The sequence below is a fragment of the Podarcis filfolensis genome, assembly GCF_964270895.1.
Source record: "Podarcis filfolensis genome assembly, chromosome: 2".
Lineage (NCBI taxonomy): Eukaryota > Metazoa > Chordata > Lepidosauria > Squamata > Lacertidae > Podarcis > Podarcis filfolensis.
In genome coordinates, this window is record NC_139605.1 from 53,888,246 (window position 1) to 53,903,887 (window position 15,642).

Consider the following 15,642-nt stretch of genomic DNA (forward strand, 5'->3'; position numbering starts at 1 on the left):
CTCAGCTCTTCATCAATAGCTGCCTGAGCAGTTTGGATTAAGACTTGCATGTACAGGGAGAAAAGTAAGCCAAATATTTTAATTGCACACTGCTTGTTTTTTAAAATAATTACAACATCTTCAGAGTTTTTGCAAACCTGCTAAGAGGAGCCAGATTTATGCCCATCCAAAAGTGCTTCTGGCTGTTCACTATCAGCAGAAGTGGCATCTGTTTACATAAAATGGAACATACTGTTTGGTTCCTGCTATTCAATGAGGAAGAGCCATTCTGTCCCAGGGTTATTATACTTCGACCAAAAGATGTATTGCATTCAGAGTGCCATATATTTTGCAGATGGCATCTGCCTTTTTTTTTTTTTAGCCCAAATCTGATATGACCCTAGCATCCCGCTGCCCTATCCCCTTTCCCAATGTGCATCCATGACAAATCATAACAGTTGAGAGTGACTTTCAGTTGCAAATGTGGGCTAGGTCTGAGTTTGAAAGAAAGGGAAATTAAACTTTGAGGGGAACTTTCACCACTAAATTTAAAAATGGGAAGAAGGCTGAAGGCATAGGTTTGGGATGTTGCAACCAGGGGGACCAGCTTGACTGATGGCTGCCAATCAGGCACTGATCCAGACATTTGAGAAAAGCAAAACATTCTGGCGGAGGATGGAAATCTCCTGAACTGGTGCAGAGCTGTTGGTGATAGTGGGGTGGGTGAGGTGAACTATTAGTGTTGCTGCTATGAAGGTCGATGAACCCAGAATTTAAGTGTCAGTATAAAAGCTAGACGTATAGAAAGGACCCTTGGAGTAGGCAAAGAGATTAGCCAGTGTGGTATAGTGGTTATAGTTGGGATTAGGACCTGGGAGACCAGGGTTAAAATCGCCATTTGGCCATGAAGCTCACTGAGTGACCTTGGGTCAGTTATAAATTCTTAGATTCATCCCCTTAATAGGAAGGGGACCTGATGGGTCATCTAGTCCAACCCCCCGCAATGCGGGAATCTCAGCTAAGTCTAATTTGCAGGGTTGTTGTGGGGATTAAATGAGGGGGGGGAGAACCGTGGACACTACTTTGAGCTCCTTAGAGAAAAGGTGGGATATAAATGCAATAATAAAAATAAAAGTTTATCAAAGAGAAAAGCGGGAGAAAATGCAGCAGAAGTACTTTTTCTCTAGGTCAATGCTATCTAGCTGCAGAAACTGGCTGGTGCCAGATTTGTTAGAGGGTATAACAATGAGTTGTAAGAGAAATAAGGTTGATCTTTTGCCCAGAAACTAATTGGAGTGGATTGCCTTTAATCTATTGGTAGCAAGTTTCTTGTAGTCAATAAGGTGAATGTCCGTAGCAGCTACTTTCTAAAATACTAGAACAACCATGTTTTTTATTATTAGTAAAATGAGCACGTCCATGCCACTAGTCAAATGGAATAAATATTCACACAGCAGGGAAGTACCTCATATATTCCTTTTCTTCTTTTTAAGAATCATAGAATTGCAGAGTTGGAAGGGACCCCCCACTGCCATGCAGGAATCATGACTAAATAATAATCCCTGGCAACTGGCCATCCAACCTCTGCTTAAAAACCACCTTCCAAGGCAGTCCATTCCGCTGTTGGAACAACTCTTCCTGTCATAAAATTCTTCCTAATATTTAGTCGGAATCTCCTCTATCTTGTAATTTGAATCCATTGGTTTGTGTCCTACCAGAGAAGGAGAAAACAGCCCTTCAGGTACAGTACTTGAATATGGCTATCAATCCTACCTCACTCTTCTGTTCTCCAGACTTATACCCAAGCAAGTCATGTTTATAGAAGAAACCATAGGCTTGTACTGAGCCAGACCACAAGTCCATAAAGCACAGTAATGTCTACACTGAATGGCAGTGGCTCTCCAGGATTTCAGAGAGGGTTTTCTCCCAGCCCAGCCTGGAGATGCTGGGGATTAAACCTGGAGCCTTCTGCGTGGAAGGTGGATGCTATACCACTGAGCTATGGGCTTTCCTCTTAAGGCTAAATTTAAGAGTTTTGGTTCTATGAGCGCCATTCTAGGTTTGATAAGGAGAAACCTTTGTGACTGGGGACAGTGTGAGTGGTGCTTCCACAATGTGCATTTTCTGACCCTTAAAGCAGATGATGTAAAAGTGACCTTTTTACGGCAATAGCAATAGGCAGTATTTGCATTTGCACATCTCCATCAAGCAGAAGTACCTAATTCACACAGCATTCTCTGTTACAGCCTTCCCCATCCTTTGGGCCCATGTGTTGTTCGGCTTCTGCCGCCAAAATGTTGCAGCTACCTTCAGTCAAGTCCATACAATAGTGTTGCCATGTTAGAGTCACGGAAGGCCATTCTGTTGCGGTTGGGCATCCTCAGTGTAAGCACGTTCCAACCTCATGGGATTTCGTCATTCATTTTGTTACTCCTACACCAGCAGCTGGATTTTCGTAAGGAGAGGCAGCGCTGGAGTGGGAATCGGCTGCTTGAACAGAGTGTTTGTGGGTGATCCTATCTTCCATTTGTCGCCATGTCAGCATGTAAACAGGCCACAAGGGAGCAGTTTTTCAGCAGTGCCACACCTCTACAGAGAGATCTGAATTGGGCTTAGACTCACAATAGTTTAATCATGGATACTTCGTCTTTGTAATCAAATGAGCTGTTTTGACAAGTGACACATCTTCAAAATTATTGCTCCTTGCTTTTGCTTTTAATTTTTGATTCTTAGTGTTCCCTGACCATTGCATTAAAGGCATTTGGCACCTTGCCAGTTTGTCTTCCTTTTCTGTTTTGTGTCTTTGAGAAGGGAAAGTGGATAGCACCAAATAAATTTCGCCTTTCCAGAGTAATCCTGCGCAGGTCCACCTGCTGTCAATTTACCAGCGAATTCATGCTTCCACTAGGTGTTCCCTAGAGTTTTTGCAACCGAAGATAAGCTGTAATTGTGTTCCTGTATTGACCATCAAATTGTTTACCTGATGTCAGCTTTGTTTAGTGCTGTTAAATCAATAAAGTCTTTAAGCACTGGCTTCTTGCAGAGATGTTGACACATTCAGCATGGGCAACTGCTTTGCACCTAGGGAATGTTTTACTCCATTGCTCAGCACTAAAGCACACTTCCCCTGGGATGACCCTCTTGGGAGGAGTGTGGGAGTGGAATGTGAGCTTCAGTGTGATGCTCTGCAGATGAGCCAAGGAGAGCTCAAGGGTCTAACTGCCTGGGTTTTGTTTCCCCTGCAGGATGATGCCCGTCAGTTGTTTGCACTCTCTTGCACTGCAGAGGAGCAGGGGATCATGCCAGAGGACTTGTCCAACGTGATCAGGAGGCTGTGGTCAGACAACGGAGTCCAGGCCTGTTTTAATCGTTCCCGAGAGTACCAGCTGAATGACTCTGCTGCATAGTGAGTGACTTTTCCTTGGATATTTTATTTTTGCTGGGGTAAACGTATTCTGAACTTTAAATAGCATTTGAGCAATGCCATTTTGCTCTGTGTGGGGAACCAGTGTGATATAGGGGGCAAGATGTAGCAGACTTGAGTGACCCTCCAAAGCCACTCAATCAGGGCTAAACTAAATGTGACAATTAACAGGCCTATGTACAGTGGTACCTCTAGATACGAACGGGATCTGTTCCGGAGCCCCGTTTGCATCTGGAAGCAAATGTAACTAGCGACGGCACGTCTGCGCACGTGCACGTCGCTTTTCGCCGCTTCTGCGCATGTGCGTGGCGTCATTTTGAGCGCCTGCACATGCGCAAGCGGCGAAACCCAGAAGTAACGCGCTCTGATAATTCCGCGTTGCCATGGAGCGCAACTCGAATGCGCTCAACCCGAAGCGCAGTCAACCCGAGGTATGACTGTATGTCTGTTTTAACTGTCGGCAGTTCTGCAAACATTCTTGCCATAATGGCATTTGTTGTACAGTGGTACCTCGGGATGTGAACGGGATCCGTTCTGGGACCCTGTTTGCATCCAGAAGCAAACGTAACTAGCGACGGCACGTCTGCGCACGCGCACGTCGCTTTTTGCCGCTTCTTCGCATGTGCGTGACATCATTTTGAGCGTCTGCGCACGCGCGAGCGGCGAAGCCTGGAAGTAACGCGCTCCGTTACTTCCGGGTTGCCGCAGAGCGCAACTTGAACGCGCTCAACATGAAGCATATTCAACCTGAGGTATGACTGTATATTGGCTGAACTGCTATTCAAAATGAGCAGTGAGTTAATTATGCCTCCAGGATGTATAGCTCTTTAAAGCATGGTGGTAGCTGTACTTCCAGCTTTTATTTTGTGTGCCGTCATATTCCTCTTTGCTTTGGAAAACCCTCCTGCTAGAAGTCCATGTGCATGCATAAAACTCCCTTCCTAGTATGATAGAAAGCATGGCTGAGCAGGGTGGGTGGCTCATGCATGAGATACCTGGGGGCCTTGTTACAGGGGCAAAGCTCATCCACGTAGTTCCTGTGGGATTGTTGAGGTTGTGTGTTACGAGTTGGAGGCATGCATGCTTTTCCAGGTTGTGGCCTCAGCCTGCAGCTAATGGAGAACGGGAACATTCCATTTATGAAACAGAGAAAGTAGGTGAAACGTTGGCTCTGTGTGGGCCTATTTTATTTTATTTTTTGTTTTCCAGAAATACTGCTGAGCAGTTCAGACTTTGATTATTTGTTGCCTTTTTACTCATTTGGAATGTCCCACATCTGCCCGTGGAATAGTTATTTAGATTTCAGCATCAAATGCCGTTTTGTGGCATACGAAAACATAAATATTGTGTCAAAACACAGATGGGCCCGCAGAAATGAGGGATGTTAAAATGAAGAGAGCTATCCAGGCTTTCTGAACAATATATGTTTTCTAAGGGAAGAAAATTATGTTTTGAAATGTGCTTACGCAGCTCGTTAACTCTATAATGAGGCGCCTTTGCCAGTCTCGCAGCCATTGTTAAACGTGTCTACAATTCACTTGCTAAGTTAGCTATGAGCAATCCACTGTCTCCACAATATGCTGGTATTGTTGCCAGCAGACCACCATGCTAGGAGTCGGAGGCTTCCATCACACATGCATACTTTGAAGGGTTCTTCTGTTCTGGATGTCATGCTTAGTGCTAGGAGAAAACTTACTGGCTTTTTAAGACGAGCCATCTCAGCCGGTGAGGAAAAGTGTCCGTCTTTCCATTTCAATGGATAAAAAAGAGAGAGAGGATAGAGGCAGCTGAAACCAGCACACCTGTTCCTTTAACAGTGTGTTGGTTTTTCCTCTCAGTTCAGCTTGCATTTCCCAAACACATGCTGTGGCACTCTGCTTTCTGCTTGTGAGTAATGTGGTGCTTTTATCCTCGGTCGTAAAGAAAGCCAAGAGGTCTCTTTTCTTGATGCAGGGTAGAGCAGGTCAACTTGTGTTTTTGGAGGGGAGTTTTGCAGAATCCCTGAGGACCTGCCCCTTCAGATAGTCTCTGCTTGCTGTCTAGTAATGCTGCTTAAGGGAAGGCAGTTCGGCAAAGGTCGGAGTATTTATCTGTAGACGAGACTTCTGAGTCAAGTTTCTTAAAAGTCAGGTTAGGAGTAGAAAATAGCATGCTTCTCACCCACTCCCAAGCTAGTTTACGAAGACTGAATGGATCACGCCGTCATGTAGCTCTTGTGACCCAAGCCTTTGCCACTACCTGTCCACACCACAGGCATTCTGCACCTGATTGCACTTTAGCCCCAGGCACAACATGCTTGTTTTAAAGGCCTTTCCACTGATGGAAGTTTCCCTTTGCTTGTTAATTACTTGAGCTTCTGCTCTGCCTTCCTTGGCAAAATGTGGTGTGCTAGAGTGTTGCTCTCTTGCAAAAAAAATGGACAGGGAACTTGAACTCTTGGTTTTTGTATTTATGCACATGCTTTTTGCTAGCGCGATATTTCCAACTGTATGGCTTTGATTACTATTGACTTGCTGCCTCCCCCCCCCCATTAGATTCTGAACTGTTCTTATAAGAAGATCAGGCAAATTTATGGAAGATAGGTTTGTCAATGGGCATCAGTCGTCATAGCTAAATGGAACCCCCAAGTCCAGGTGCAGTTTTAGCTGCCATTAGCATGTAAAGCACATGTGGCCTTAAGAAGAGCCCTGCTAGACCAAGGGGGCTATCTAATCCAGCATTCTGTTTTGGCCTACCCACAATCAGGGTGCGAAGGCAGCAGCCGTCTCTCTTATTTGTTTCCCAGCCTGCTGTTTCTGTTCCTAGGACTGGGGTGCTGCTACCCTGTCACTTAAGGTCTTGTTCGCTAGCAACCTCACTGCTTCTCTCAGTCAATTACCTTGGCCTCACAAGAATGACTATTAGAGGGAGAGCCATAGCCCAGTGGGAGAGCATCCGCCTTGCATGCAGAAGGTCCCAGGTTCAGTCCCCAGCATCTCCTGGTAGGGCTTCATGGGAACCCCTGTTTGAAACCCTGGAGAGTCGTTGCCAGTCAGTGTAGTAAATACTAAGCTAGATGGACCAAATATATCTGACTCATTGTAAGGTAGCTTCCTATGCTCTCTGAGCGCCCCTTGGCAACATCCGAAGGCCCTGATCCACTAGCCGCTGGATTGCACCCTGCACCTTGCAAAGTCAGGCCCAGGCTGCCGCTGGGCCCAGCACTGGCAGCTGCCACAAGCAGCTTTGGCTCGCCCAGCACTTCCCGTTGCCATCCCACCACTGCACGTACCTGACCTGAGAGTTGTGGATCGCGGGCTGTACTGGTCAAAACGGGAGCCTCAGCAATTGCTCTCTCTCACTGGAAACAAACCAGGACTACTACAAGAAAATGTATTTGGCAAAAAGGAGCGTTAGGCCCTGGTGGGCTGCCCCCTTACATGCTTGTGATTGGCCAAGTGGATAGCCAGCCAGTCAGGATTTTTTAAAAACCTGCCCCCCCATTTCATCAGTGGCCCCCTAGTCTCATGTTTTGGCCCCCCATTTACACGATTTTCACCTGTTGCCCCATTGGAATATTCTGGGGCCCCCAGTTGGGAAACACTGGACTCGATGACCCTTGGGGTCCCGTCCAGCTCTACAATCCTATAAAGACAGGCTAAAATTGGACACATGGCCCAAGCATTCTAGCCCAACAGCCAACCCAAGAGCATTCTTATTCTTTTTTTAAGTTGCAGTTTGTAAGGTCAAAAAGGGGTGGGGGTGGAGGAGGTTGACTGCCCTGACCTCACAATGGTCAGCTGCTTAGCTATTGACACTCAGCCAGCTGGGGCTCTGCAAAGGCAAGCGAGAAGCAAGCATGACTGCTTCTTGGAAATCAGGATGTTTGGAGGGTGGGGTTTCCCCTCAAATGTGCCTCGTGCAATGTATCAGACAAAAGGGGACCATTGTAGAGTAAGGAATGGGGACGCAGCCATGCAATCTTGTGGAAGACCGTAGCTCAGTGGTAGATTGCATGCTTAGGTTGCAGAAGGTACCAAGTTCAGTTCTCAGGATTCTAGGTAATCAGGCTGGAAGGACCTGTGTCTGGATCCTTGGAAAGCCATTGCCATTCAGCGTTGACAGAACTGGACCAGGAGCACCTGTGGCCAGACTCTGCCTAAGGCAGATTCCTCTGTTCACCACTGAATGCCAGTTGCCGGATGGAAGCAACCAGAGAAAGTACCATTGCCTTCCTGTCCTACTGTTGGGTTTTTCTGAGATGTCTGGTTGGCACTGTGGGAGGCAGTACGCTAGGCTACCAGTGGACCTTTGAATGGCAGGGCTGCCATTCATGTTCATAAAGTAAAGTTGGCAATCACACCTGATGTTCATAGCTTTGGCCAGTGGTTGCTGGTGCCACTTGGGACTGGTAGGGCAGAAAGCAGTGAAGCCAACAGGATACAGAGCCAGAGCCAATGATGATACGCAGAGACAACTGGATTTGTCCCTCCTTGCTGAGGTCCTACTAAGGAGTAGTAAGCTGGTACCCACTGCCACTCTGTTTTTAAGAAAGAAGGGTAGCGGGGGCGGGGGCTGGTTGAAGTTGGTGGGCTCACCTGCTCACCATTATAGAATCATAGAATCATAGAATCATAGAGTTGGAAGAGACCACAAGGGCCATCAAGTCCAACCCCCTGCCAAGCAGGAAACACCATCAGAGCACTCCTGACATATGGTTGTCAAGCCTCTGCTTAAAGACCTCTAAAGAAGGAGACTCCACCACACTCCTTGGCAGCAAATTCCACTGTTGAACAGCTCTTACTGTCAGGAAGTTCTTCCTAATGTTTAGGTGGAATCTTCTTTCTTGTAGTTTGGATCCATTGCTCCGTGTCTGCTTCTCTGGAGCAGCAGAAAACAACCTTTCTCCCTCCTTTATGTGACATCCTTTTATATATTTGAACATGGCTATCATATCACCCCTTAACCTCCTCTTCTCCAGGCTAAACATGCCCAGCTCCCTTAGCCGTTCCTCATAAGGCATCGTTTCCAGGCCTTTGACCATTTTGGTTGCCCTCCTCTGGACACGTTCCAGTTTGTCAGTGTCCTTCTTGAACTGTGGTGCCCAGAACTGGACACAGTACTCCAGGTGAGGTCTGACCAGAGCAGAATACAGTGGCGCTATTACTTCCCTTGATCTAGATGCTATACTCCTATTGATGCAGCCCAGAATTGCATTGGCTTTTTGAGCTGCCGCGTCACACTGTTGGCTCATGTCAAGTTTGTGGTCAACCAAGACTCCTAGATCCTTTTCACATGTAGTGCTCTCAAGCCAGGTGTCACCCATCTTGTATTTGTGCCTCTCATTTTTTTTTGCCCAGGTGCAATACTTTACATTTCTCCCTGTTAAAATTCATCTTGTTTGTTTTGGCCCAGTTCTCTAATCTGTCAAGGTCGTTTTGAAGTGTGATCCTGTCCTCTGGGGTGTTAGCCACCCCTCCCAGTTTGGTGTCATCTGCAAATTTGATCAGGATGCCCTTGAGTCCATCATCCAAGTCGTTGATAAAGATGTTGAATAAGACCGGGCCCAAGACAGAACCCTGTGGCACCCCACTAGTTACTCTTCTCCAGGATGAAGAGGAACCATTGATGAGCACCCTTTGGGTTCGGTCAGTCAGCCAGTTACAAATCCACTGAGTGTGGCTGTGGCTTTTGGCTTTTAATTTGATCAGATAAGTGGTGTGGCCAAAGGCTAGGATGGACAGGGAGAGAGGGCACAGGATGCCAAGTAAGAATCAGTCAGAGGATATATGTTACTTAAACACTTGCTCTTCTTATTCTCCTTCCCTTCCCTTCCCTTCCCCATGCCCCAGACTCCCCCCTTTACCATATTGTGATGTGTGGATATATTGATCTGAGAAGAGAAAGGGGATTTCCTTATAAAAGATGCATTTGTTTTGCTGGCCTTTGAATCGGGTTTGTCCGCTTATATGTACATATCTTTCTTTTCTCCTTCTACTGTTTTCACCTGAGAAATGGCAGAGCAACAGGATGCCTGCTAGGCTAATCAGATGAGCTAAAAATGGGAAAGTTGCCTGGGCCTGAAGTATCCATGCAACCAAGCTAGAGTCCGTGATCAGCAGGGACTGTATGTGAACAGGAAATGTCAGACAAGGAGCCGGGGCTGATAAACAGTGCTGAGGAAACAACGGGGCTCTGTCTAACATCAGAGCTCTGGCTTCAGAGGTGGCAATACTGGGGACAGGACAAATAGAGACAAGTGAACAAAGCATGCAGATAAATGGCGCTTATCAATGGATTATCCCTAGCAAGGGATCATCTCATGACCTGATCAGAGTTAATCCGTTTTAGGCTGCAATCTTGTACCCACTTTGCCTGGCTTGCAATCTCCACTGTACTCTGTGAGCCTTACTTTTGAGTAGACGGGGTTAGTCTTCCACTGTTAGTTCCCCTTGTTACGGAGTTTTCAGCTGTTTACTTAATGAGCACCTGTATTGATATTTATGTATATCGAAAGAAGGGCAATATTGAGAAGAACTTGCAGAGGCTAAAAATCCGAAAGTGCAAATTGAAGCAATTTCCTCAGCGGGAGACCTCTGGGAATCAGGATCAACCTTGTTAATTCTGTTGATTCTCCTACTTCCGATAAAAATAGAACACCACATGCCTGGGAGTAAATGGAATTTGGGGGAGGCAGGAAGGTGACTTGATCAAGATAAGATCCACAGTTGTATGAAAGGTAGGCTTTCACCATGTCCCTGGGGATAGCTTGGTAGAACGAGGGGCCTCCATTATCCAGATCTTCTTGTTTTGCAAACATGTTTACTTCCAAACTCCACATGTAGCAGAAGGATAATATCTCTTATATTCGCTATCGTTATTCCACATGCCCAATATGCAAAATGATTGAATACTTTTAGATATTTATCATCCACCTACCTACCCCCATGAGGCTGTCAGTGGCATTCCATTTTAAAGATGGGGAGATTGAAGACAGGGGCCTCGTTCACATGTAAAGCTGGGATAGCTCAGTTGGTAGAGCATGAGACTCTTCATTTCAGGGTCATGGGTTCAAGCCCCACATTGGACAGATCATTCTTGCATTGCAGGGCGTTGGACTAGATGACCATTGTGGGCCCTTCCAACTCTACAATTCCACGATTCCTTGAAATGGCATACATTCACACACAGCATCCTTGCTCCTTCATTCTTGTAAGCAAATAAAGCAAGCCTGGGTTTAGCACTTAACCCGGTGCTTCTGTGCAAATTGTGAAATGGAAGCCATTTCCCTTTAAAACCATGGATCCTGGCTTCGTTTGCTGCTTTTGCGTAGAGATGAGCAAACTGGCAGGAAAGGAGAAGCCTGTGGGTGATTGCCACTCATATACGTCCTGGCTTATCAAACCCAGAGATTTGGCTTAGCGTTATATGCAAATGCTGCCAATGACTCACCCAAGACGTTTGAGTTGTCTTCACTGACATCTGTAGAAATAGTAAAAAAAAATAAAAAATAGAAAAACATATCCAAATCTAGTGTAGGCAACATTTCTACAGCATGGTGCTTTTTTGGGGGTGTGTTTGTGCATGTATGGACCTGTGCATGGATGCTTATGTAGGTGGAGATAGTTGAGGAAAAAACAAAACCAAGCCACAACATTTCCTAGGAAGGACAAGGAGGGAGAGCTAGTTCTAAAGCACAGGAGGCTGATAGTGCTGGATGGTTGAAGACGATGCTTCTTCTTGTTTCTCTTATTTCTTCTGCTTAGAGCTGAGCTGAAGTTTCCCAGAAGACATTTTGCTGAGTTTCTGAGATCTCCGCCTCCCCCGTCACAAAAAATCTCTGCAGGATTGTCTTCAAACATTATTTGCCATGTTTCAGTGGCATTTGCCATTCCCGCCCCAAACACACACAGTGTCCCAGAACAACACTAAATTTGAAGCATTGTGCAGGGTGCCACCAGCCACACTTCCAGTGGTGCAAAAACAAAACAAAACAAAAAGAAACCTTGCAGGTGGGAGAAATAGAAAGAAGTTGTGCTGCTGCTGCTAACGTTAACCCTAATGGTGAGCCCCACCCCTGATAAATCTCTCCTCCTGAATAAATTTTGGTGGAGGAGTCCTCGCTGCTTTATCTGTGCGCTAGCAGGTTGACATAGAGAATTTGGAGAGACCTTTTGCTTACTATTCTACTCTGCTTGTCAGGAGGAGGATGATCCCAGAGGGGTGTTCTGTTTGCTTCCCTCTGTTTCCACTTGACTGAAAGAGAAAGTGCATCATTAACATCAGTGATGACATTTAAATATTGTGTGTGTGTGCGCACGTACATGCATGCGCGTGTGCACACACGCACAGATGCATGTGTTAGTCAACTGTTTGCTGCTTTTTAGAACGGCCACTTGGGGCATTTAAAATTTCTCATCGGATCCCTGGAATGAAAACGTCGTAGCTTTAATAAGCTATTATATTTGCTGACATCAGGGGGTACTGCTTTCTTTCCTAGGTGTGCACGTATTTAATAAGTTCGTTCGTTTTCTAACCTGCTTTAGTTTTTGGTTTCAAGAGCTCCCTGTGTAACACGGCGCTGGGGAATCTTTTCCGTGTGCGCACACACTCTGCTTTTGTGATCACAGTGACAGATAGACTAATTTCATAGTAATAATTTGCTTCTTTTTGTGAGCTGGCATTTTGTGGTTCTTTCAGACTGATTGTGGCATGAGCTTTTTGTTCACTACAGACCATTTCTTCTACATCAGGGTGGAGTGGGGACTTTTTCAGCCCAAGGGCCACATTCCTGTCTGGATGGGCTTCTGAGGGCCACATGCAGGGCCAGAGGCAGAAGCAGGCAGTGTAACCAGTGTAAATTATACCTCATACAGTAGACTAGTGTACACACACAACCTTGCTTTTCTCCATCCTGGAAGCCAAGAGCCATTGTCAGAATTCGAGAGCACACATTCCAGGCAGGCACAAGGATGTAAGGAAGGATGTGAAGCAGCCACGGTGAGGGAGTTGGTCTGGGGAGGGGATTTGGTGAGGGGAGATTCCTGAGGTCTAGATAGAGATGTTTGGAGGACCTTATTTGGAGCGTGAGGTTCCCCACCCCTGCTATAGATGTATTAAGTGAATTGGGAAGATGTTATATTTGATAGGCAAGGAAGGTAGAACATGCAGCGGTGGGTAGCACCACATACAGAAAAAGACAGACAGCAGGTTTGCTTCCTTGAAAATGTTGTTCTCCAGATGTGGTTTAAAATCAGTCACACTCTTCACCCACCTTGAAGTTCTCAGCCCTGGTGTACTTTTTACTTCAGCACCTGGCTGTTTGCTTGGGGTTTTTTTGTGGGTTGTTTTTTTTTTGCAAGAAGTTTTAAATTAATACAGAATCAAAAGTGCAAGTAAGAAAGAACATAACCAAAATTACAAAACATGGGAGACATTTGCAAAAGTTGCAGATACAAAACAATAAGAGAGCAGGTAGTATATAAAAGCAAAAACACACCGTGATGCTGCAAATTCACAACTTGCCACGAGGAGAGAGTTTTTGTATATCTGAATTTGACACATAAGAAATAAAATCCCATCAAATGTTTTAAAAATGTTCTGGGTCTTCCTTACCTTTAGAAACACCAAGTGCTAGTTGTTTTCTCTGCAACGGCCACAGTTTCCACATATTTTGGTGCTGCAAAGAAAGGTACAAGTCCTGTGATGTCTTCCTTTTTGTGGGGTTTGAGTTTTGATCTGAGTTCTTGGATGTCTTGTCTCTCTGCCTGCCTATGGAAGGGCCTCTCTACTTCTTAAAATTTTGCACCCAGCTTGACAGCCTAGCCGACCAACCCACATGTGTGTATTACTCTTGAAGAGGGTGTGAGTAAGCGGTTCTCTGTTTTTCTCTACTTTTAGGTTTAGGAAAAAGAGGGCATTTCTACAGAACACCAAAACAAACTCTCTCTGCCCCCCCCCGCTTGCTTAAAACCCTGCTTTGGGGGTACTCTGGCCACAGCTTCCCCAAGATGTTTGTGAGCCAAGACTTAGTCTTTTAATAGGAGACCCGCAATTGCCACCCCCTCAGTTCCTGTTGTTCTGCCTGTGAATAATGTTTCGTGTTCCCTGTTTAGCTGCTTAACAGCCAAATGCTGCCCTTGAAATTGCTGGTGAGAATGTTTTGTGTAGGCATTTCCACAGTCACTTATCTGTTTGTTTTAAAATAGGAGTAGGAAGGATTCGTTGTCTTCATATCCTCTTCCAAAAGAACTTGGATGAACTTACTCTGGCCAACAGCCACCCAGCTGGGCTAAGTTCCTCACAGAGGAAGAAGGGCCGTGAGCATAGAGCTCCTGCTACACACTTGTCAACAAATAAGTTGCTTCTATGATTCTATCCTATGAATCAGTGCCAACTCCAGGGTATCAGGGGCCCTTGGACAAAATGCCCTCAAAGGGCTCTTCGCCATAAGTAACCCATTTCATGGCCGGTTCCTGTTTGCTTGCCTTCTGTGTGTGGGTGCATTCTGCACCATTGCTGATGGGACCAAGACCTACAGGGGTCGGTTTCCTTCCTCTTTTTTCTGGTCCAAGAATAGGCGGTTTTCAGGCTTGTGGGATCTCCTTTGTTTTGGACCAGAAACCTGAGAGCCACCAACCAGAGACAGGAACATAAGTCATACACTTATAATTAAAGAATTTGGGGTCTAGAGGTTTCAGGGTAGCAGGACTGAATAGAACTTGGAGTCCTTCCTCACAGAAATCCACTCCTGGTTATTGCCCCAAGCGTTCTTCATTTTGGCAGTATAGTTGAGGACAGGAGGGAGATATCCTGTTGCTGCTGCTGCTGCTGCTGCTGCTGCTGCTCAGCTGTTTGAATGAGATTCAGAAAGCCTTGCTCATCGACTGCGAATCATCCAGAGATCTACCCATCCCAAAGGGCTCTGGGATTTGGCACTGGCCGTTGTTGGGCATGTGGGCATTGGCTGGTTCCCAGAAGTGCCGGTTCCTGACATGTCCAGAATATCAAAAGTAGAATATGATCTGCCTAGTCCAGTATTTTGTCTTTTGACACTAGCAGACAGTACCAGAAGCTTCATAGAAAAGGTGTTCGAAAGCTAGAAAGAAATGCACAATGCCTTTCTATCTATCTGATGTCTTGAGCAGACCTTTCTATTGGGAGAAATGCTTGGACCCATGGACCTCATTATTTCCATGATATTAATAGGTTGGTATACTTTAATAATATTTGATGCACAATGTCCCCACACCCCACCCCGGCTCCCCAGCTTAGAAACAGATGTTAGAATGCAAAACACAAGTATTGGCTATGTAGGGTCCATACATGTACAAGCCAATGCTTTCTTCCTGTTTGTTCTCCCCCATTCAATATGCGTGTGAGTGGCAATGGGGGGGGGGATTGGTTGTTAATGTTTATGGATTTTTAAAGGGAAATTGGCAACTGTATGCACGATCACCCATTTTAATTGATGATGTCTGCTTGTGTTTTGTAATTGGGCATCTGTATTTGAATGCAGAGCATCTTGTAAGAAGCGGTCCTTCAGAGATGAAGGGGCTGATCTAAATTACTGGCACCCCAGGGGAAGCAAAGCATCTGGCGGCCTCAGCACATAGCTGGTGGGCTGTGTTCAGGTCGGTGCATCACAAGGTCTAGGCTTGTTCCAAGTGCACAAGACTTCAATTTCAATTTATTTATTTACGGCTATTAGCCCATAAAATATGTACAAACATAAAAACACAGGGACATAAAAACAGATATATCCGACAACAGGAGGTGAACACCACGATGCAAGGGTGGGTCAGTGCACAAGACTATTTACATATATCATTTCACTAATCCTTACAAGAATCCTGTAAACTTGGCCTGCATTGTCTCTGCCATGCTACATAATGGAGTGGGCTGGGCTGGGCTGGTAGACTGAAGTTACAGAGCTTTCCTGACCCTTCTTTCGTTGTGACTTCTGCACATTTAACTTGTGCATAACATCTGAATTTGCTCTTTCAGAAGTGAGACTTCTTTGCAGCTCTTCACAATTTGATCAGCCAAACCTTTGATTTAGGGGCCTCTTTATAAATCCAATCTCATTTTGTTTCTTACACTCAGGTAGCCATTTGGTTTCTTGCCAGTTGGAAGTGACCTCATTTGGTTACCTCCGTTCGTGCAGCTTCTTATAAAAGACCACCACGACTTCCATCACAGTTTGAATAGTTAGAAATCAGATCGGCATTACATTGAGGTGCAATCAGGAGCCAATTTCG

General features: G+C 45.6%; 1 protein-coding gene across 2 annotated transcripts in view; it reads left to right on the forward strand.

The window, feature by feature from the left end:
• GNAI2 (G protein subunit alpha i2) overlaps positions 1-15,642 on the forward strand; it is a 120,467-nt gene that overhangs the window by 76,528 nt on the left and 28,297 nt on the right. For both annotated transcript variants that reach the window (XM_083603523.1, XM_083603524.1), the window contains exon 4: positions 3,225-3,385. In XM_083603523.1, coding sequence (XP_083459649.1) covers positions 3,225-3,385 — 161 coding nt within the window. The remainder of the gene's footprint in view (positions 1-3,224; positions 3,386-15,642) is intronic.